Source organism: Aptenodytes forsteri, unplaced genomic scaffold (assembly GCF_000699145.1).
Source record: "Aptenodytes forsteri isolate BGI_AS27 unplaced genomic scaffold, ASM69914v1 Scaffold185, whole genome shotgun sequence".
Lineage (NCBI taxonomy): Eukaryota > Metazoa > Chordata > Aves > Sphenisciformes > Spheniscidae > Aptenodytes > Aptenodytes forsteri.
Genome location: NW_008796214.1, coordinates 2,670,129 through 2,693,929, shown reverse-complemented (window position 1 = coordinate 2,693,929; position 23,801 = coordinate 2,670,129). Strand labels below are relative to the sequence as shown.

Sequence of the window (23,801 nt, the reverse complement as noted above, 5' to 3'; positions counted from 1 at the left end):
TTTCAACATTCAGTTTCAACATTCCACTCAGAGGACGACACTGTGTTTTGCAAGGACAGATAGTATTCTCACACCCAACTCTCAGCTGGGTTTGCGTTGTGTAAGAAAACAAGGCCAGACCATTCTTCTTTTCGAGGATTCTGGTCAACAATATCTATGACTTTGATCTCCATAACGTTTCTTTTGCAATGCCCAAAGCACAGTTTCCAAACCTAGATTTAATTACAGTTTACTTATCAACATGGTCTGAACTTCAAGTGTGCATCAGACTCCCTGAACCACATGATTTCTTGTACTGCCAAATTTAATCAAGACTATTTTGCCCTTTAAAAGACCAAGTCCTCAAATCAGCAAATGCTGCTTTTGTACTTAAAATGAGGAACACACAGAAAAGCCTACAGAAGACAACAGCATCACTTTAGCACATTAGGTTAGAGCTGTTTGTAAGTGACCACAATTCAGGGCCACACATTGAAACTGCAACTTCAATGCATTGAGAAGACTGCTACCAAACCTAGCTACTAAGCTATTTTTTTATTTCAGAGTAACATGCATTGTCCCTGGCCTGATGGCTCATTCTCATCATGCTCACGTGCACATCACTAAGCTTTGAAGCAGCTCTACAATGCTGAAAGAGCAATGTCGTGAAAGCCATCTGGATCTTCCACTGAAAATCTTTATTGGATCCTTCTGTACTGCTGGACTCAACCTCTTTGCCACTTTTGCCACATTGCTGAATCGGTCCAATTTCGCCACTGAATCTTCAGTCAGATCCCACCAGATTAAAGCAGGTGCAATGGATTTTGCACTTTGAAGAGAGATGGCTGACAAATTAATTTTTAAGAATATGTATCGTTGCAGCAACAAATTATAAAAAGAGAACTTAGTTATTTAATAGTAAAACTGAGAATCCAAATAATTGGATTACCTCCATTCTTGTCTGCAGATAGTCTAAACTGTGTTTATGTAATGCAGCAAGAGACCACCTCTGCCCCATATAACTGATATTATCAATAAGCAAAAGAAATTAAGCCTATTTCTTATTACACTGTACCCAATGTAAAAAAGGTAACAAAATATAACCCAAATAGAAAACATTAAGTTTCAACATTCAGTTTCAACATTCCACTCAGAGGACGACACTGTGTTTTGCAAGGACAGATAGTATTCTCACACCCAACTCTCAGCTGGGTTTGCGTTGTGTAAGAAAACAAGGCCAGACCATTCTTCTTTTCGAGGATTCTGGTCAACAATATCTATGACTTTGATCTCCATAACGTTTCTTTTGCAATGCCCAAAGCACAGTTTCCAAACCTAGATTTAATTACAGTTTACTTATCAACATGGTCTGAACTTCAAGTGTGCATCAGACTCCCTGAACCACATGATTTCTTGTACTGCCAAATTTAATCAAGACTATTTTGCCCTTTAAAAGACCAAGTCCTCAAATCAGCAAATGCTGCTTTTGTACTTAAAATGAGGAACACACAGAAAAGCCTACAGAAGACAACAGCATCACTTTAGCACATTAGGTTAGAGCTGTTTGTAAGTGACCACAATTCAGGGCCACACATTGAAACTGCAACTTCAATGCATTGAGAAGACTGCTACCAAACCTAGCTACTAAGCTATTTTTTTATTTCAGAGTAACATGCATTGTCCCTGGCCTGATGGCTCATTCTCATCATGCTCACGTGCACATCACTAAGCTTTGAAGCAGCTCTACAATGCTGAAAGAGCAATGTCGTGAAAGCCATCTGGATCTTCCACTGAAAATCTTTATTGGATCCTTCTGTACTGCTGGACTCAACCTCTTTGCCACTTTTGCCACATTGCTGAATCGGTCCAATTTCGCCACTGAATCTTCAGTCAGATCCCACCAGATTAAAGCAGGTGCAATGGATTTTGCACTTTGAAGAGAGATGGCTGACAAATTAATTTTTAAGAATATGTATCGTTGCAGCAACAAATTATAAAAAGAGAACTTAGTTATTTAATAGCAAAACTGAGAATCCAAATAATTGGATTACCTCCATTCTTGTCTGCAGATAGTCTAAACTGTGTTTATGTAATGCAGCAAGAGACCACCTCTGCCCCATATAACTGATAGAGTGACTAACACTGTAGTTTTTAATCTCGCGTTAGAGTTTTAGTTGGTCTACCAATGTAACTGCTTTTTCAACAACAATAATAATCAAAGGACTCATAGTAATGACTTTCACAAATCATTAAGATTAATTTAGTAAAAAGTAGAGAGAAAACATATTTTGCTTTCTCCTTTTTACACAGGAAAGCTCAGATTTAGTAGCAGAGTTCATCAACTAACACAGACTCTTCACCGATGCCATGGGAGCAATTGTTTGAAAAATTAAATATTTAATAATGAAAGATTTCTGCCTTCCAATATGCAGGGGGAGAATCCTGCTTTACAGAAAGCTCTGCTAGAAGAGTAGAGGGTACATAAAAAGAAATTTACATTTCTACACTATTAGCTGCTAGGATTGCTAAAGTAGCTGCAGTCGTACTTCTCCACCCTCAATCACAAGAAAAGACTTGTAGTAGGCACCTTCAACTGCTCAAGCCACCAAAAGCCACGGGGAGCTCAGAGATGCTACAGAAGTAAAAATCCTGAGCGCCCACCGTGAGTCAGTCAGGATCAGCACTACCACGATGGCAGCTACACCGTGGCTGGCAGATACTGTAATAAATCTCCTATTTTTCATCCGATAGCAGAATGAGGGGGGAAGGATATCAAACCAGTATCTGCGGCTGACTAAAAAACTGCATAGTCATTAACAAAATCCTTCAATTATTATATTTATCACCCACAAAAAAGTGATATAGAAGTGGTCACTACCTACATCATTTCCTACCATTTCAAGTTCAAACATGGTGGGGCTCTGGTTGCCCCTATGATCTAATTCTGCTCTCCTGCACCTCTCTCTTCTGGAAGCAGGGATATTGTTAAAAAACAGTGCAAATTCACCATAATCCAACTTTGGGTAACTGGATTATGACATTTTCCCTTTTTCAGAGTCCTTCACTTTGACATTTTCCTTTCTTCAGAGTCCTTCACTCTGAAGAAAGGAAAATGTCAGAGTCCTTCACTTTACAACCTATGCACTCCTTAATCTAACTCTGAATCTGTCTAACCTCATCTAGTTTCTTTTTCTCAAAAAAACCCCTCAGAAACTACAAATTCTCTTCTGAGCAACTTTACCATCTGTGCTCACTAGGGTGAGACTCAAACCTTCATCATCAAACACAGCCTGCTCCCATTACAGCTACACCACTACCTTCACATCTGAGTGACGTTTCCCTAGAGATGGCAATCAGCTTCTGAACCCAGTTTCAGGAGTGAGGAGAAAGGAGATCCTGTTCAGTTCATCCTTCTCTTTCCTTTCCGCTTCCAGCAATTGTGCACTTGCTACTCCATCTGTAACCCCTCTGGGGAGGAGAGCTCTCTGTCTCCATGCTCCAGCTTCCCGAGCATGACTGGCGGAGCTGCTCTCTCTCTCTCGCTCGCTCTCTCTCTCCCCCCTTTCTTGGAGACCGAAGATGCTTCATCCCTTGTAGTGTTTTACAAGGTATATGGGTTGTTGAGAGCTCTGTACTTGGTTCAGTGTTTCCAATGAAGCAGAGAGGGAGCCTGACATGCTTTCCCTGCTACTAAAAGCTGCAGAGGCAGCTCCTACCGCATCTTCAGTGAGGGCAGGAGCCCAGCCCTGGGGTGATCAATGAAGGCAGTGCCCCAGGGAGAGAAAGGCCATAGCGATTTTTTGTCTTCAAACCTGGACTGAGAGTCTGCATGTCAAATATCAATCTTATTGAAAGCAGACAGTGGAAGAATAGAACTTCTTGAAAGAAAAGTTGCAAGATTTCCTTCAGATCAGAACATTATGGGCAATGAACGTTGCCTGTGAACATTCTAAAAGCCTGTGAACTCGGTGGGAACATGCATGTGTATAAAGTCAGCCACCTGCATAAACAAAAGCAGTATCAAACCCTAAATGATTTCATTAGCTAGATCAGTAGATCCAGCATGACAACACGGCGAGTCATTTTGTTTTCAGAAGAAGCAAGATTACACCGCACACATCCACACACACGTGCATTTCCATAGCACAGTACACAAGAGTCTGAAACAGGCAAGCGGCCATTTATTCTAAGTAGCAAGAGGTGCTTCAGGTGCTGGTTTAATATTCTTAGAAGACATGCTAGGGTATTTTCTGGCAGCTTGTCTTTCAAAGTCTGCCCAACTCCATCCTTATGTGCACTCAAGCTGCTGGCTCCTGGATAACATAGCTGCTGGGAAGCAACAGGGCAGCACAAGACCCCATCATCAGCCTGGCAGCAGTCCTACACCTTAGAGCATTTCCTAGAGTGGCAGGTAATATGCGCAATACTTATCACATTCCCATATCTTGGCAGCTTTACTTCAGGAGGACCACATTAATCAGAATCCTTGCTTTCCCACCACTGTGTAGGAAGAGTAGTTTTAGATCTGTGTCATTCCCTGACAGAAATATTTTTGTTCATTTCTAAGGAAGTTTATTTCATAGGCCAGTTAGTCTCCTGCTAATCATCTCGCATGCTGGATAACAGTAGCAATGTACAAAAGTATTCTGGTTATTCTACTCCTCTAACTTTTCCAGCTATGCCAAACTCTTCGGTCTCAGAAACATTTTCAGTTTCCCTTCATTGTATATAGATGAATGTGTTGCTATTTTACATTTTTTAATGCATGTTCATGACTCAAACTTCAGATGGCTCAGGCAGACAAACGCCATCACTTGCGAAGTGTGTTCACTAGGCAGAACACAAAACATGAGACGTAACCAGTTACCACGTGAGTATTCTGGACACCATATTAGAGGATTCCGTGTCTACTGACTGTCAGTGATATCCCAAGAGTTCAGCTGAAAAACAAAATTACTATTTTGACCCTTTCAAAATATCTGAGAAATGTTTTAGTAAACTATTTTATTTTTTATGCAACTATCACTATTATATGTCTTACCAGTCTCTCTGAATTCCTAACTACTTACTGTTCATTTTTCTTATTCGGGGTTCACAGTTTAATTTCTTGACCTACATCCAGTCAAAGTTTACAATGACAAAAACATGATAATCCCATGCTGTAGTTATAAAATTGGTTAAATACGTTAGGAATGTTTTTACAGGAGAAAATTATACAACTATCACTATTATATGTCTTACCAGTCTCTCTGAATTCCTAACTACTTACTGTTCATTTTTCTTATTCGGGGTTCACAGTTTAATTTCTTGACCTACATCCAGTCAAAGTTTACAATGACAAAAACATGATAATCCCATGCTGTAGTTATAAAATTGGTTAAATACGTTAGGAATGTTTTTACAGGAGAAAATTATATGGCTCTGCAGAAAAATTTTACAAGCAAAGATATTTAGACAAGCGCTACATCAGAAGTAGCACCATATGTTCCCATACTTCCACATGAAAGACAAAATGCTGTAAAATGAAAAGCAATTAATTTTTTCCAAAAGCTACTGCCCTGAGAACTTAAAAAATATGCACTTATTTCATGTACCAACTAATCAGACCAATCTAATTAGGAAGGAGATAATTAAAAGACTAACAGGTTGCTAAATCATGCTCAGGACACACAACCTGGTGTTCGCTCTAGTTTAGAAGTAAGATTAAAATAGTAACAGTACCAATGTCTCTCTAATCTCTGCACAGGTTTGAAACATTAGATTGCACTCAGACCACATCTCATCATAAGAAGTGCCATTAAAAACTCACTACTTAGCATGGCAGGAAGCCGCTGTAATTGCAGTAACTTTCTACTCATAACAAAAACTGTTACTGTAGTCCTGTCATCACGTATCACTGACTGGAAATATTTAGACTGTCATCTCTGAATGTCAAAGCTTGATTCCCTGCTGAGTGTACATTACTATGAAGCTTTAAAATCCTGGACTGAATTCTGATCGGTGCCATTCATAAACATTTTTAGAAATGACTCCACCACAGTTACTTTGCACAGGAAACCTCCATCTTTTGGTGGACAGTGAGAACCTTTACTCACTCAGTCTTCCCTCGAACACAGCCGCTGCTTCACATGACTTCAAGTAAACATTTCAGATTGCAGTACTTGATAGATAGCAGCAGCAACCACCTACCTGCTAGAAATGAGTCTACCATCATTCAGCCAAAAAAACTCAAAATACACTAGTTCACCAAGTTCCTATCTTCCACATCTGCCAAGTCACACAGATGTTCAGACTGAGACTCATGGAGATCTATATCTGCTAAGTACCACTTCCCCTGTTCCCTGGCATATTCACAAGATGCCACACTACTGATTCATAGTAAGGGCCAAATCACCATCTTGCCAAAATACTGTTCTCATTTTTTTAGCGTACAAGAGCTTTCATTTTCAAGTTTTATTCTGATGGAAGATGAATACTCGTTTTGATTGTACCAGTTAGCAATGTGAAATCCCCAGCTGATAGCCGACCATGCCTCCAATTCATATCAGCATCTTGATTTCCCAGATGAAGACAACTACAGTTACACGACTATACTGCAACATTAAAAACAGACCACAAGAAACAAGACAGAAAAACACAGCTTCCACTACTAAAGCTATTATGACACTTCATTTTTACTCAAAGTTTGGACTCATTGTAAATCACTTTCTCTATGAGCAAAGAGACTTTTAAGCACCCCTGTAAACACAAAAGGTACATTAACAACTTTTAATATGCCTGCTGCACACACAGACACACAAAATATAATTAAAAATAGCTTTGTTCCCCACTGGCTTGGTTAGCATAATTCAGGAAATTCAGGAAGGAAGGAAACATTGCCTTAAAAGTTGATTTTGAAAGGAAACACATTGAAAATGTTTGTATCAAGCTAATTGTTCATAAAGGTGTTTTCTAGGCATGTGAGTAACCTCAGCCCCAATTTTTACACCACACTCGAAACAGACTTATGTAAGAAAAAAGCTGTTAGAAAAGAGGTATGAGACAATGGAATAATCAGTAGCTAAGACTCAGGAAACCTGGATTTAAGGTTTAGTTGGTGGCTGATTAATCCTGTCTTGTCGTTAGTTCAGCCCATTGTTCTTCATGCACAAGATGACCATCACAGTATTTGCTTCCTTGGTAAATTGTTTTGAGAACTACTGGTAAAAAGTTCCAAGTAATAACCGGGCACTACTAACAGGTGTAGGAGTTTACTCAGGTTAACAGCGCATCCATAGCTCACTATGCACTTCAAGGTCTCAACTTCACAAAGCCATTTTTCCCAACTTCATGCAACTGCTATCTTGGCTGCATTCACACACGTAAATCAAAGCATGTTCCACACATTGATGCTATCCTGGTCAACACATGAGATCTCCAGGGCTAGAACTGACATAAGTTAATCCATCTCCAGCTGAAAAGCGAAGGCTCTCTAGTCAGAGCTGCTTTATCTCCTAACAGTCAAGCAAGGCTGGTCCACAAGCCTCTGCAGGCTCAAACTCCGCAGTTAGAAGCCGGCACGAGGAGAGAACTTTCTGATGGCTTTTCACAGCAACCAAGTGAGCAAAGAAAAACAGCAATGTCCTCCCCACCCTAGCTCCCCTGGCTGGTCCCACAGTCCCCACCTCTGAGATCACAGACTTGCTTTGGACCTTTCAGAAGCTCACAGGACTCACTGAAACACAGAAGCAAGCTTATGCAGCACGAATCACAGCAAAGGTTTTTGGCCCAACAGATTGGGCCTGAAAAGAACGGACATACTGCAACGGCAATTTCCAGAAGATGCGTAAGTGTCATTAGTCTGATGACCAACACATTAGAGATTTTCAGTCTTTCTCTCTGCCAGATGTTCATGAATTCAGCAAAATTTAAACATACCACAGACACACAAAATAGGTATCACTGAACGTTTATTTTGGTGGTTTCAGATCTGATATATACTTGGGTTTGGGTTTTTCAGAGTTCAGCTTTTGTGTTTTTGAGGGTTAAGTTTTGGGCACGATACACAATTAAAAACATGTGCTCACAAAACCAGCGCGAGGTAACAGGATACAAGATCTGATGACCCCGCTGCAGTGGTGCCATACCAGAAGGTGAAGGGAGCCATCTGAGCAATGAAGAGCGCACCTGGGCTTTGAGGAGGGCAGAGGATGCTCGGATCTCTCTGAGAGTACTCCCCACGCTATGGGAACAGGCATAAGCAAACTTGCATGCAATGAAATTGCATGCAATGAAATTGATACCCAAGCCTTATCTGACTAGCTATCACTAAAATCTCACACCTCCACACAGTCAACCCCTAGACCTGACTGGTTTGCAGCTACCTGGCCACATCTTGCATGGCATGGAGGATAAGCACCGACGGAGTTAAAAGCAGACAGGTCCACAGATGACAGCTTAGTCAGCATCATGCCAAGCCAAGACCTACAGTCTCATCCATCCCTGGACCTCCACAGATTGGCAGCTGGCTTGAGCCCTGAATTAGAAACACATTTGGATTGCTAAAGGGACGGTGTTTACATGCAGAAGAGAACTGGGCCTGCAATCCGTAGGTCAAAGAGCTACTTCTGATTTACGCCATTAAAATAGAGAAATCTATGTTTGTTGAAATATGTTTCTTTCCGTATGCAACAAATGTCTCTGGATGTGGGTAAAATTAGAATGTTCTCAGCTTTATCCTCGCCAGATTCCTGATCAGACTTTTGGAGCAGTGAAGAAACTGTCTCTCAAAGAACCTTTCCCACTGTGTTTCACCAGATACAATGGGACACAAATTTAGTACTTAGTAAGCACCGTATCAACAGTCATGCTAGCTAGATGCGTAAACCAACTGGCTGGTTATTCATCATCTAACTAGCACGACTGTTGACACTCCTGAGGCACCTGAATACTACACTGATGGGTAAAAACACAGACACAGTGAGGCTCAGTGTTTGGAATTAAGATGCTCCTGGTTCCCTGGGAAACAGCATTTCCTAATAAACAGAATAGAAACAAATCTGGATTTTTCTCAGTCTGGGCAGTGAAAATCTACTAATCGCTTTCATCTTCCATTACAGATCTTTTCCCATGAGTTTCAAGAGCCTCTTGCTTCCTATGTATCATGATGTATTTCTGAGCAGCATTGCAAGAACAAATCAATTAAAATCTAATAACATTTTGGGGGTATTAAAAGCACTTAATTAAAAATGTTAAATTTGAAAGCAAGTGTCACTTGACTGCCTCTTTGCAGTCAACACCCGGTTTCTCCTGTAACAAGGACAATGACTATCCAAAAATCTCACATTAGGCTTAGGTGACATGTAGGATTGATATCTAACATCAATTAACTGAAAAATACACCTGCTAAGTGCACCTCTACCAAACACGAAGCAGACAGAGCCAAGGTTTGCTACACTGAAAGTATAGATCTTTCCTTATTGATAAAATTCAACAGATATTATGCTCTCAAAGCCAACAGAAATCATTTCTCATTCAAACATTCTTCACTAATCCTTCAAACACCCATTTTCCAAACTGGTATCAGAATCAACTCTGTCGATTTTGTTAGTTAAAATAAAATAACACCACCATCAATCAACAGAGGTGGAATAGAATATGTTGCCCAGGAAACTGGCTCTTAGTTTCAGTGCCTGAAGTACACATTTCCAGGTGGCAGTTGATAAGCGTTGACTTGTCATTTAAGAACAATACACTTTGTTTAATTCGGATTGTTGTAGAGTTATCATGAAAGAGGGTCAAGCAAGTCCTTTTGTGCTGCATCTCTTTTTGGACTTCCCCAAGTATCTTTTCAGTATTCCATGGGTCTACAACTGGATGTAATTGCAGTAGTGTGATCAATACAAGGAGTTAGCACAATCCAACTCATTCTTGACAAAACCAGGATGATGGAGTGTCTTGAGAGGATAAAACTCTGAGATCCAAGGTAGTCTGATCAGTCACTTCCATGCTGTCAGGGAATCCAGCAATTCATTTTTATCAGCCTGAATACAACTTTTCAGTACACTCTAAAAGGCTAAGAAATCTTTCCATTTTATTACTTTTATAGAGAAGGTAAAATATGCAAATACCAATGCATTAATGCTGAAGTTAGGATTTCTTTTCATATGCTCAGGATGCTTTTTGTCCTCCTAGTTCTCCAAAATATTTGCACATGCTGTGGTTGCAAGCGGTCAAAATGTAGCATTCAGCATTATTGATTGGAGTGTAGATTAGGCATCAAGTTCCAACAACAAGGAATAAATCAGAAAGTTCTTAGCACCTGTACCTGGAGGAGACACAGATTCTGGTATCTTCTGCTGTTTAGTTAAGACTGCAGAGCCTTTGGTCTTGGTGGTTGAGAGCTGGTTAGGAAAAAAAACATTGTTGGAATGCTTTGCTTTCATGTTTTCTTTATGGACCTAATGATATTGCAAAAACTTAAAATTCAAAATTTAACTTCAGGTTACAAAAAATCCTAAAATGGACGCAAGCAAGCAAGATGAATGACAGTAACAGACAAGTGACTTCATTCAGAGCTCTGTAAGAACAGGGATATTTAAGCCTCTTGCTTCTATCTGGGCATCCAATTTTCAGTGCAAGTCAGTGCTCAACTACTTTGAAGGATCTAAGCCAATTTTCAGATTGTACCTCACAGCATTCATATGCTTGTGCTTGATGTATTCAGATGCCTTCAGTGAAATGTTCTTTTTCTCTCTCATAATCAAACAGTATTTTCTAGAGACCCATCTTAATGTCATCGGTAGTGTTTTCAGACCACAAAAATCCTAAGATGGATTTTTAACATCATTAAGATTTGTTTGTAAAACAAAAATAGACTCAGAAACCAAAAAAGGATGTGGATCACCAATCAATGCTTTTCTCCAGGCTCATCTGAACTTCACATAAGTGTGAGCTACCTAGTGATGAATTGACCCTGTAACCTTTGTAAAAAGCATATATATTTTTTTCTTTGAATCCAAGTTACAAGTACATGATCCAAAAGCCTATAGCAAACATTGATCAAGGCAATTTTCACAATTCACAGGAACTTAAAGAGATGCAGTGAAAGAAATCTAGTGAGTTTTGAGGCCAAACATTGGAAGGAGGTATCGCACTATTGATCAAATTAGAGAAGTTTGGTATTACAGGCATAAAAGCTCTGGAATAATTTGGGTAACCTTTAGGAAGTACCACAATGGAGGCCTTTAGAAGACATTCAATACTGTTGCTGACCACATGGCTCACTGCGCTCTTTCAGCTACAACATATCTCTTACTCTTGACAGTGCTTGAACAGTACTGTGTTTGATCAGTCTAAATAACCACTTAAAGTTTTATGTGGACTTTTACAAATCAGTATTACAAACCTTGTCACCATTTTTCCCCCTCTGTAACCTGACGAATATTTGTAATAATTCAGTGCAAAGTTCACACAAATCACGCAAATAAAAAATAAAGGGCTGAAGAAACACGTACTTGCTGAAGTATACAGGTGCAAAACTGCTGGTTCCTTCCTTTCCCCGAGAATGTACAGAAACAATGCAAATATGCCAGAAGTTTTATAGCAGAACTGACAAGTTGAACTAAGACTATTTGTTATTCACAGCCTTCACATAACTGTTCATCTTTTAAGACAGCCTAGCTCAAGATAGCAGCTTTCCCATTCACAATCAATAAATTTGCAAACATTTTCACGCTGTGTACCAAATGCTCATGGACAGATCTCAAATCACGACCTTAACATTCTCAATACTCCTCAATTTGATCTAATTAGTAGTAAAAAAAAAAAAAATTACAAAACCACTAAATGTGCACAGACTAGTATCATGAGTGTATTTACTTTTTTTTAAAGACTTCAGTAGATATCCTTCCCCCTGCCACGTTATACTTGTATAATTAATTTCCTCCAAAAGAGATTACTGTTATTACTAGTATATCGCACTGTCTTTCAGTCCCACTGTCCAAGGCCTCTTCCAGGCTAATCCTTCCTTTTTCTCATTTTGTTTAGTATCTTTCTGTTATGATACTGTCTGAATATTCCATCAGAAGTGATCAGATTTCAAAAGAAATAGCACAAAGAGGGGAAAGAGAGAAGGGTGGACTTTTCTCCTCGTTTACTCAAATATGCTTTTAGATTTCTTGATTGCGAATGCCCCAAAGATTATAGAAGATTCTTAATTCACGTATATAAAGGAACCAAAGAACATTACTAAAACCCTTCACAGTACCTCAAGTTTGCACTAACGGTGAAGACCATGTTAAGTCCTTGAGGAATATTACAAGCCACAGCTGGAGAACGAGCGTGTGGAAAAATTGCATCCACATACAAAGGAACAACCACCAAAAGAACCACCTTACAGAAATTAGAAATTGCTGCACTGGATCAGACCATGCAATTAGTATTTTATGTCATCCCCCCCGCCCCCAACAGGGCCCAGGACCAGCTGTTTCAGATAGAGGCACACAAAAACTTTTGCCATTAACAGCAATGGAACAACACACCAGAGTGAAATTCACCCTCAGTTTCTATTACTTTGGAGCTGATGTTCACCTTAGACCAAATGAATCAGATCTCTTCTCCCAAACACCAAGGATTCCCATATTATCTTTCATTTTGTATTATCCAAAGGAACGTAGGATACTTGTCAGGACTTTAACCGTTGTTGGGCTCTGTGCCATTTCACAGCAGTGAGGGTCTGGCTAAATCTGCTAGTGTGGCTTAACAGTCTAGTTACAACTGAGTATCCTATTAAAATACTTCTCCAAATTCCATGGTACAGCGCTCTATCCCTTTTTCTTTACTAAGGCTTAATGCCGCAGTTATCTTCAGACAGAGAACACTGATGGTTACACAATGGGCTCTTCTGCCGAGTCAAGTATAAGGTTGTGGTAAAACCAATCATACCACAAGCACTGTATAATTTGGTTTTAATCTTTTCACAGGTATGGATGTGGTATATTAAGATGTATTTCTTTCTGCATTAAGCAGAATTCAAAGCTCAGTGTTTCAGTCCCAGCTGATTCTCTTAAAAGAGCCCACCCTTTAACTATTCAAGAAGCACACACAGACAAGATTTATATCAAGATCATGACTTGAAGATAATTCTCAACGCTCTCTCAGTAACTATATATCTGTGCATATGACAATAAGACCTAACATAAGCTGTGCTTCAGTTCATTAATTAAGACATGACTTACTAGCTCAGAAGCCAATGAATTTTCATTGCTAGAGTAATTTTTTTATGTACACAAAGCTTTATTATACCTCATTAAATACCCTATGATTTGGAATGCCTCACTGTCCTTGACACCTGTCAATGTCTATGCACTTTGTGTGTGAATGGTAGTGCAATATTTTAACCCCATGCTATACTGACTGCTATGCTCTTCCCTAATTGTTAACCCATTCATCTCCAATCCCTGCACAACCTGCAGCAACTCTCCATTATTAACTTCCTAATAAAATAAAAAAACTCAAAAAATGAAGATTCCATTAATAGAACAGGAAAGACAGGACACCCTTTGATTAACACACATAATATACCCTGCAAGGCTGAAGTTCTTAAGCAAGCAGCACTTACCAAGCGTTGTTATAATATTCTACCTCTGCATTATAACTGCCAGAGTTCAGAGAATTTGACAATTTAATCACTGTAATATTTCTAAAAACAGATTTTACTATTATAAAATCATAACACTAACTCAGAAAGCTGTGTAAAGGACTATGTTACATGAGGTCCTGTCCTCAGGTTAATGGTATTCTCCAAGCAAGGACTCAGACAAGGCTTTAATATGAGGACCTGCCATTCTGGCACTAAAAAAAAAAAATTAAAAAAAATAATAAAAAAAATCTGCCTACATATTTCAGGCAGACAACACTAACAGCCGTGCAAGCTCCTGATGAGCTCTCAGAGATAACGGCAAATGTCTTGCATCTTGACCCAATCACCATGAAAAATGAATAAGCTTTTCTATTGTCTTCAGTACATACTGAAACAAACTCCCACTCACTACTCAGAAAACACATTATTTTTAAAAACATACAGTGAAATAAACAAAGAAAAAAAAAACCCAAAAACAATCAGTATGTCAGATCCATCCCAGGTATAACACTAGTAAAGTCAGGGGATGCGCACAAGCGCTGGCTTGCAGAGTGTTTGTCAAGTCACCGTCAATAATGGCACTGTGATTTATTGTTAGCCTTTCACTTCTGGAGGTCTGTGGTCAAATGTCAGTGAAGTTCCAACAGACACTCAAAACAAGAGATACGGCCACACATCTCAAATCAATCAGCCAGCCAGCATAGCTGCTAACCTCCACTTCGGACTGGTTAAACGCTTGGAAGATAGGGGCACTATTCACAGGTCTGAAGGGAGCGTTACTGAATGGGCGAGATCAGTGCTTCTGTCTAACGGTGGTACACCACGTGAACTGGGGGAAATGAGTAACTCACTCACTGGCAGAAGCTGCACAGTCACCACCAATTCCCTCCCACCTTATTAGCAAACACACCCCAATCACAGACTAACATAGACCTCGTTCTAAAAGATACGTGGGATACTGGCGATGGTTTAAAGATAATATACCTATATTCCCTACTCTGATTCTTGCAGTGAGAGTGTCATTGCTTCCATCAAAGAAAGACTGAATTAGCATCAAGTCCTTACTGCAAAACAAAGTCATCTGTGTAGTAGGATAAGCAACCTAAGAGAAAAAGGAAAAAGTATAAAACTTGAAAGTAGTGACTTCACAGAAAGTGGTGTGTATCCCACATGGCTGTGGTGTATTCATAGTCCTGTAACAAGAGAGGTTGTTCAGCTGAATCCTTCCTGTACTTCCCACCGTAATGTGTAGTGCCACTGCCCATCTAGCATCAAATAGACAGGGATAGAAGTAAACCTCTGTGGTCAGCACCAGTCTGTTTGCCACTTTGATCAGCCACTGAACTTTTCAGTAACCAGAGTGCTAGAACATCCATATAACTGTTTGAAACTAGGCAAGTTTCTTTATAAGGAGAGTCATCAGTCTTCCCATTAACCTATCAGTAGTTTTGCTGGAAGGATGATCCACCTTATACTAAAACATTCAAACCAAAACTGGTTTTGTCAGTGAAGTTAAGGATACATAAGCATAAACTTCTCCCAAAAGCCCTACAACATGAGTTTCTAGTAGGTTCCTTGTTTTGACATTAAAAGCCACATTTTCAGCTTGATAAATTACTCCACAAAAAATGAGTTTGGTAATAAATGCAGCACGCTCTAGTCACATACATATTCACATATCATGCCCCAGTTCTCTTACAGTGTTGTAACAGCTAAAACTAATTTACAAGTTTGTCATAAAACCTATGGAATTCAATTGAAAGACTCTGACATAAAGTTTCACTGCTCTACACTTAAAATAATAAACTTCTGAAATAAATAGCAGATTACTTCATACTGGCAAGCAAAAAATTCTGTCAATCCTGTAGCCTTTGTTTAAACAACAGGTTACTCTCAAGAGTAAGTAACGCTGTAGCAGGCTCCCAATGGGAGATGCACAGTGGTGGGTGCCATCAGGAAAGCTCAAGTCACACACAAAGTATTGTACACTGCTCTTAACGACAGGCAAATTATTTCCAGTTCAACTTTAAGAAACATAACACGTAAGCAAATCTACATTGAAACATGACATCATTTCACTATTTGGCCAGCAGGATGTGAGCTATCAGAGACAATATCAGTTAACTCAGTACCATTATTATAAGTTTTTTCTCTCTGACGTCATGCAGCAGTTCGCTCTTTTACTCAGCGCAGTATTTTCTGATTTTATTTTCCTTATAAGAAGCACATTTATAGCAGAAACTGTTCAAAATTTAAGCTGAGTCTCCATTTAGCCTACAAACACCTTTGCTCAAGGAGAGGTGCTGTTGCATTTGTTCTGTAAGAAACCTCACACCTCCAGCAGTACATATAGTGCTACTCAGCAGTTTTACCTCTCTTCATTAATAACCTCAGCAGGAAGCGAAAAGCACGTATGAAAGCCTTCTGATACTTTCCTTTCACACAGAAGTCAAAGCCCAGAGTAAAACAAAGGACTTCTTAAAATAGAAGGTTGACAGTAAATTGCTTAGAATAAAAAACACCACTTAGATTGCAAATGCTGAAAGCACATTATTTTATATAGAGGCACTTATACCCCACATATTTGTGTCAGAGTTAAACTGTCATGTATTATTCTAGGTTGCATAAATGTTCTCCTTAAAATGTTTTTACCGCTGGTATTTTCTCTTCTAATTTCAGCAATCTTTCTATCCCAAATACCTCTGTGCTCATTACCCAGAATGTTTAGGTGTGATCACAGCAAAAGATTGTTATCATGTTTTATTTGGTTAGAGTCTTTGAAATGAAATACCTATGTTTTCAATTAACAAACATCAAGCCAAATTTAGCACTCTCATCCCATTTTCTGTCACTCCAAAGGCTGAGGACACCCATTTCAGAAAAATATGTAGGAGAACCCTGAAGTTTTTTGGGTTTTTTTAAAGCTTTATAAATCTTATAAATGAAAGCTGACATGTCATAGGAGAAAAAATACCAAGAGCAAACCTTTGAGCATAGAAAATGAGAAGAATTATGAAAGGAAATGTTATCACCTCACCCTTCATTCCTTCAGCTGTGCCAATGGACCAAAACCAGCTTCAGACTGAAGTAACTTCCTGCATACTTCATGACAGCTTAAAATATGCATGAAGCCCAAATGATTAATGCATATACCATATCCTGTAAAGCAGACTACAGCTACACATCGTATTTGTGGTAACATTGTAATATTATATTGCAACGGCTTTAACTTTAGCTTAAGAGTTTGTCAGAAACCTGCAAATACTCTAACTCCATTCCCGGCATCTCTACATACAGTCAAAGTTCTGGTATAGATAACTGAATACATTGCTTCCCTGTGGTCATGCAAGTGCTGACAAGACCAGAACTCTGGGAAAATGGGAGCTGTTAGCCGCGTATGGAAGCTCTCATTTCAACAGGAATAGCTAGGCTGTTCGCAAACGTGCTTTCCAACTAGGAACAGCAATTTCAGGTAGACAGTATAGTACTTTTAGAATGAGGTTTGACATGCAGAGGAATACCTTCTCCTCTCAGAGCAGGTTCAGAGTCTAGACCAAGGAAGATGGGACAGGCCTGTACTGAGTCTGGTAAGTTCTGATTACATAGTTAAAATACATTACTTTATTCCTTTATTTACAAAGGGGTCAAAAGATGTTGGTCACTGCTATTCGTCATTTAGGATCACAAACACTTCACTCTTGCTGCTCAAATGACAGTCCACAAGTCCTGCAATAAGATTAGAATTGCCCTGCAAAATAATCACACAGATGTGCAATCAAACATCCACTAGCTAGATATACTCCAAATTTAAAACAAACCAGGTTCCACCAACATGGTATCGTATACTCACTACATGCTTGTGGGATAAGAATCGAAATCATTACATGATTTTGGGATAAGAATCAAAAATAGCATCCTTTTATATTGCTCATCAGAGTTTAGGGCCAGGTTTCCATGCCACTCTCTAACTCACGTTTTCACAATTTCACCATTCCTTACAACAGGTGCAAAAGGTGTGGATTTTCTTTACAGCTCAATGCACAGGTCCCCATCTATACTCGATTGGCAGGTTCGTGTATACAGGTATATGCAGAACATGCAAATTAAGATTTACACATTACTTTCACAACAATAACAAGTGATAATGGTCAGCACTTTTACCACTCCCATATTAACTGTTCTTCTCCACAACTTTACAGTAGCTGACAAAACAAAACACAAAAAACCAAAAACAATTCAGCCTTGCTGTGTAGACCAAGTATTTTCCTGAAGTTTAAGGCCTCTTCCTCAGAGCAAAGCTGTCAAGAGTTTTACCACTGACCAAGGTCAGACGAATGTCAGAATTAAACCTCATGCTTGCATCAAATTATATAAATATGAAAGAGGAGAGGTTTGACAACTTACTGGTGAGAGAAGTCCTCTGCAAAAATGATTATATAAAGTGTAGGACAGGCAAAGGTCTGATTAAAGTCAATAAACAGACTCCTAAATCACCAGCTGCCCTCTCCAGCATCCTGTGGCCCGAGTCCAAATTGTAGATAGTTGAAATACTCTGCACAAAGGATGCCAGTCAGCTGAGATTTAAAGTAACAACTGCTTTCATCGCACTGTTAATAATATGACCGAGCTCTTAACAAGACTATTTGGACAAAAACAAACAAACAAAAAAAAAAACACGGAAAGCCCACCACATTGGGAGCAGAAAAACCCTATCTTTGTCTGTGCGTGAGTTTTAAAAATATATACTTAAAAACTTAGATCACCTTTCTACATAACCAGTGACTGGACTGATGAATATCATGAGTGCAGGTAAGAAGCCACTTTTAGGAAGTCTGGTTCCATACTTCACGCTACTTAGAGCCACGTCAATTTTAAACAGAAAGAACTGAATGGGGAAAGAAATACAGTATTTAATGGAAGTTTTGCAAGACCAACTTTTATAAAACTTATGTATTACACATCTTCACACAGTTGTCACACACTCACCTTATTAATCATTTTAAAATCATTAAAAAGAGAAGTCTCTACACTTACCACTTTGGGGTTCGTCAGCCCTGTCAAGTATATGCATTTCACCAAAAGTGATCTGGATTTACCCCTACAGAGCAGGTTATCTTAACTGAAGGCATTCTGTAAGTTAATCACGATAGGTAAATGGACCGATGTGAGAGAGCGATGTGATAAATGATGAGGACAGCAGCCGGCACAGAGCTCGCTGTTTCCTCCATCTCACAAGCAGATCCAACAACAAGTGGTCAGTTCCACCGATGTCAACACAACTTCTCACAGCTGCTTATAAAAATGGAAACACATGAACGCCATCCAAGATAATTTACTAAAGCAAAATCCTCACTTTCTTCCGTGCTTGACTTCAAATCGAAGTGTAAAGGTCTGAGAAATGGGTTTTCAACTGTGACGCTAATTCCCTTCATGAAAACATCTCAAAGCACATAGAAGAAACAAAATGGAGCAGACTATAGAAATTCTGGTAAGCCTATAAAAAGTTCTTTCTACAGCATAGTCGGATGTTTGAACTTTGTTTTTAATAATTTCATTTGCCGTATTTCATTCATTTCAATATTGTTGTAACCGCTTGTCTTTCAAAATAACACAATACTAAAATTGTGACTACCTTAAGAAAAACGTAATTAATTTCAATCAGTGAGGATACACAGCTCTTAGAAGCTAGGTATGTTCATTGGGTATCTTTCTAAAATGCAGCAATAACACCACAAAAAAAAACAATTTTAAGATCTTCCTTAATTTTTAATTTGTTATAATTGAACACATGCAAACTCAAGGCTTTGAAACGCTTTAGGAGCTATCAGATTCATTTATATTGAGCCCAGCTCTTCATCTGGGGTCTTTTCCAAAGTTTATGGAAAAGGATATAAGAAGCCTTCCAACAATAAACGAAATTTTTAAATCTTTAAAGCTACAGACAGGGTAGGGTAGGGTAGGAACGTGGAAATGAAATTGGAGACGTTCACCTCCATTCTGCTGACTCAAATACAGGCAGGAGAAGAAGCATAACGCAATTCCTCTCTGATGTAAACAGAAATCTACCTAGGGACAAACAGTTTACATCTACCAACCACAGAGCAGGATCAAGGCCAAGAGCTGCTTCTTGATACCTTACACCAACACTCAAGACGCACTTTTCTTCTACTTTTTTAATCCACCCAACACCCACTGGATGGACAAACAAGTATATTCCGGTTAATTCACTTGCTAAAGGACTAATGCTTACACCAGACTTGTTACCCTTCATTTCACATAAAACATTATTCTTTTTCCAGAAATAGCTGAAATAGCACTGAAACTACCTTAGTAATTTTCAAAGTGAGTTTTCACTACGTGTATTGACCCACCATTCATTCCATTGTATATACTTCTGTGGTGAGGTGACAGGTCATCTGTTACTTGTCTCCTGAGGGTACCTTCTCTGCTGCCTCCGCTGAGATGTTTGAGATGCTCTGGGCTCCCTCCATAGTGTTGTTTGAGATGCTCAGGGCTCGTACCCCTCACTTTGTGGAGATGTTCTGTACTTCCACTCGGCGTGTGCTTTTGAAGATGATCTGGGCTGCCACTGCTGTGCTTTTGATGCTCAGGGCTACTGCCAGGCCTCTGCTTTTGAAAGTGTTCAGGACTACTACTCAAAACATGCTTTGGGATAGTTTCTGGACTGCTGCTGCTGTGCTTTTGTTGTTCAGGTGCTTTGACAATGGTTTTGTGATGTTCCGGACTTGGTCCTTTCAGGTGATGATCAGGACTGCCAGAACTCCTAGGCTTCTGGAGGTGCTCTGGGCTGATACTCCTGTGTTTCTGATGCTCAGGGCTTCCTTCACCCCGAGTTTTTTGAAGATGTTCTGGACTAGTACTTGGATGATGTTTATGATGGTCTGGACTGTCTGTACTTCCCGTGCTAGAAGTGCTACTCCCATCACCGACATCTCTTATGTAAGTACTCGTCGTGGTTAACTGGCACAGGCTGATTTGGCTGTCGATAGAGCTCCGGCTGCCTGCTCCACCACTCCTTTCCTCGTCCAGCAACACACACAATTCTTTCAGCTCCAGGTTTTCCTTAACCACTTCTTCTTGTCTCACTTCCAGTTCTTTCAGCTTCTGTAAGTATAAGGCAACCTCTTTGTGCATAACGCTAGCGCTGTATCTGCCCAGTCTCTGCCATTCACGGGACACCTTCTTGCCCTTCTGCCTGTCATCATCCAGAAAGCAGCAAAGGTCTCTCAGTTCTTGGTTATCTTCTTGCAGCTTCTGGTTGATATCCTTTAAAAGAAAGACAATCATGACAGAGAAGTGTCTAAAAGAATTAACATTATACCATTACCGTTATACAAGCCAGCGAACAGCACTGCTATTAACCCATCATCTAAGCACTCAAGTGAGGCATAAATAATTGCGTGTGTAGATCTGGCATATTATAACAGCATCATGCTTCAAACAAAGCTGCTGTCCAGTAAAAAGTGACCATAACGTGGAGCTAATCTTGAAGGGTTCAAAGACTAACTTCTGATACAGCATAAAAGTTTCAGGTGCTTAATTTTCATGCTAAACATCGGAATAATTTAGCTCCCAAACTGGGCAAAGATCATAAGCGCTCTCATGATGATCTCACTCCCTTCCTTGAGAAATATTCACCTGCGAGTTATTGCTGAATAAAACTGCGAGATACATCAGAAACTGTAATCTCACTTAAATAACTAATTATTAACATTTATACTCTCTATTCCCTAAAGTATATTCACATATAAAGATGAACTTTTTAGAGATTTAAAATATTTGGGTTTTGTTTGATTTTGTTTCAGATTCACATAAAAGAACCTTGTCAGTCATCACTTAATCAGAATTGCTCCAACCACTCTGAAATTAAATAATCTGCTTTAATAGATTTTTCACTCCTAACAAGATGAAGTACATGATTCCATACCCTTCTTTAAGTGAGGAACAGTCTGAAGCAAAAATGTTTAAGCTATTACTACAGCAGAATAATATGCCAAAGAAAACATTTTCAGTATTTTATCCCCCTCGTTTTACTAAACTGGCTTGCGACCATATTTATCTTTCTCCCATCTAAATACTCATTCCTTCTTATGTACAGTATCAGAAGTAGAGATTAGCCACAATTGTTAAAAATTTAGCCTTATGGAAAGACCATTTTAGCACTGTTTCTTAAGAAAAGGAAGCTTTTGTAACTCCACGGGATTTGTATGCATGCATCCATGCGTTTGTTTGATCTTTGCCTCAAAATAACTTTGAACTTGACCAGTTTCAACCCATATTTGACAAAGGAGTCTCATTTGACAAAGGAGTCTCAATGAGGCCACAAGGTATCCTTAAAAATCTGTGCTGGTGAGAGAGATTTAAAATGACCCCATGGTGGAATAAAAAAGTTTGAGTGGAAGCCCACAATTCAACAGTCAGCAGTAGGAGGCACCCATCCACCAAAACCAGGCACGGCTGGTCATTGTTACTCATGGACCAGTTGTTTCACACAGGACAAAGGAGGGAGATGTCCAGACACCAACACAGGGCTCAAAACCTCGTTCTCCCAAATTCCTTTTAAAAGTTCCAGCTGAGGCATCCCAACAAAAGGCAGAAGTTAAACATCACTTAAGGAGTTCAGGATTGAGAGAGGAATTTGTCACTCCTTCCTACACATCTTGGTGTGTTTTGTTACTTATCTGGATGATGTATAAATCCGTATGATGTCGCAATACCTTTGCACATAACTGGGAGAAAGATACTATTGTTATAATTTAACTTACATTTAAAATGTAAGCTTTATTTTTACCAAAGTACTATCACTGATGGGTCCTTTTTACCCCTAGACACCATATATTGTCAAAAAGAGGAAGGGGACACACACACACTCATACTTTGCAGAACAGGAAAACTTGGGAGACAGGCACAGTCTTCCCCCACATGCTGTTTATTCTATGCCACACTATTATCAAAGACACTTTCTCAATAATTTAGTTGTTTAAAGCCACCCTGCAGGTCAAGAACTCTCTTCTAATGTACTCTCACGTAATAATTCAAAAGCCCACACTGCATCTCTGTCTCTCCTCTCCTTCCCTCCAACCTCACCTCACCGAAGGAATTTCCTAAAAACAATGTCCTTTCTCAAAGCATCAAGACAGAAAATGTTTTGTAGTCATGCCTACTTTAAGATAACTTTCTAGGTCTATAATACACGCGTACATGCTACATCAGGGTGATTATCTGTAAGTCGTCACACTATCTTCCCAATCCTCGGAATTGGGAAGGAAACATTAGGGACTATGCTTCTCATCCAACAAAAGAGTTGCATTAAGAAGGGATAAGTCATTACAGACTTGGTCTGCCTCTCACTGTAGTCTGCAGAAGCAGGCAATCAAAAATGGTTTGATCAGAGATGCATTATCAGACGTCTTTTTCAGACAATAAACTAGGGATTGGTTCTGATCATCCCGAAACCGAGCCCAAGGGTTTGCCATCACCTGCCATACGCTGCACTGCATCCTGGAAATGACCAGCTCTCTCCAGCAGCCTACCAGACTGCCGGACAGATGAGTAAGTCATCTTAAAATAGTGACAGAAAACAGCGTAAGCTACACAAAACCTTTTGAATGTCCACAGCTCTGCACACTGTTCTTTCACGTGTACTTCAGACAGGATCATTTAACCTCACTAAAACCCAATGAAGTCTAACACAAAACTGACAAGACTTAAGTGTTTTCATCAACCCAAAGCACACCGGGGCAGAGCACACGACAGCTGCGCTCCACAGCCTGCTGAAGAGTTGGCCATCTCTTAACCGGACACTCGCTTTTTAAGCGGGATCAAACGCTATTCGCTCCAGTCCTTGTTCACTTTTCACGCGATTCTTGGTAACGGCTGCTCCCAGACCATCCACCTGATGAGACCGTTCCCGGTGGGATGGGCGGGGGACGCGGAGACACGGCAGAAACTTCAGGGGTCCCACCCTGCCCTACCCCGCTACCTTCAAGCCGCGGATCTCGCCGAGGTGGAGCTGCAGGCGGCGGTTCACCTCGCGGATGAGGTTGCTGTGGTCCAGCATCGCGCTCATCTTCTCGGCCTCGGCGCGGCGGAGGCTGCGGATCAGCTCCTCCTTGCTCCACTTGAGCAGCTCCTCGTCCGACACCTTGGACAAGTCCTCGGCCGGCGCTGCCCCGCAACT

The 23,801-nt window shown here is 39.9% G+C and overlaps 1 protein-coding gene across 1 annotated transcript in view; it reads right to left on the bottom strand.

Annotated features, from left to right (window-relative positions):
- CCDC85A (coiled-coil domain containing 85A) overlaps positions 1-23,801 on the bottom strand; it is an 89,777-nt gene that overhangs the window by 61,255 nt on the left and 4,721 nt on the right. The window contains exons 3-4 of the mRNA XM_009288486.2: positions 23,604-23,799; positions 19,972-20,887 (exon numbers count right to left, since the gene is read on the bottom strand). Of these exons, the coding sequence (XP_009286761.1) occupies positions 19,972-20,887; positions 23,604-23,799 (1,112 nt within the window). The remainder of the gene's footprint in view (positions 1-19,971; positions 20,888-23,603; positions 23,800-23,801) is intronic.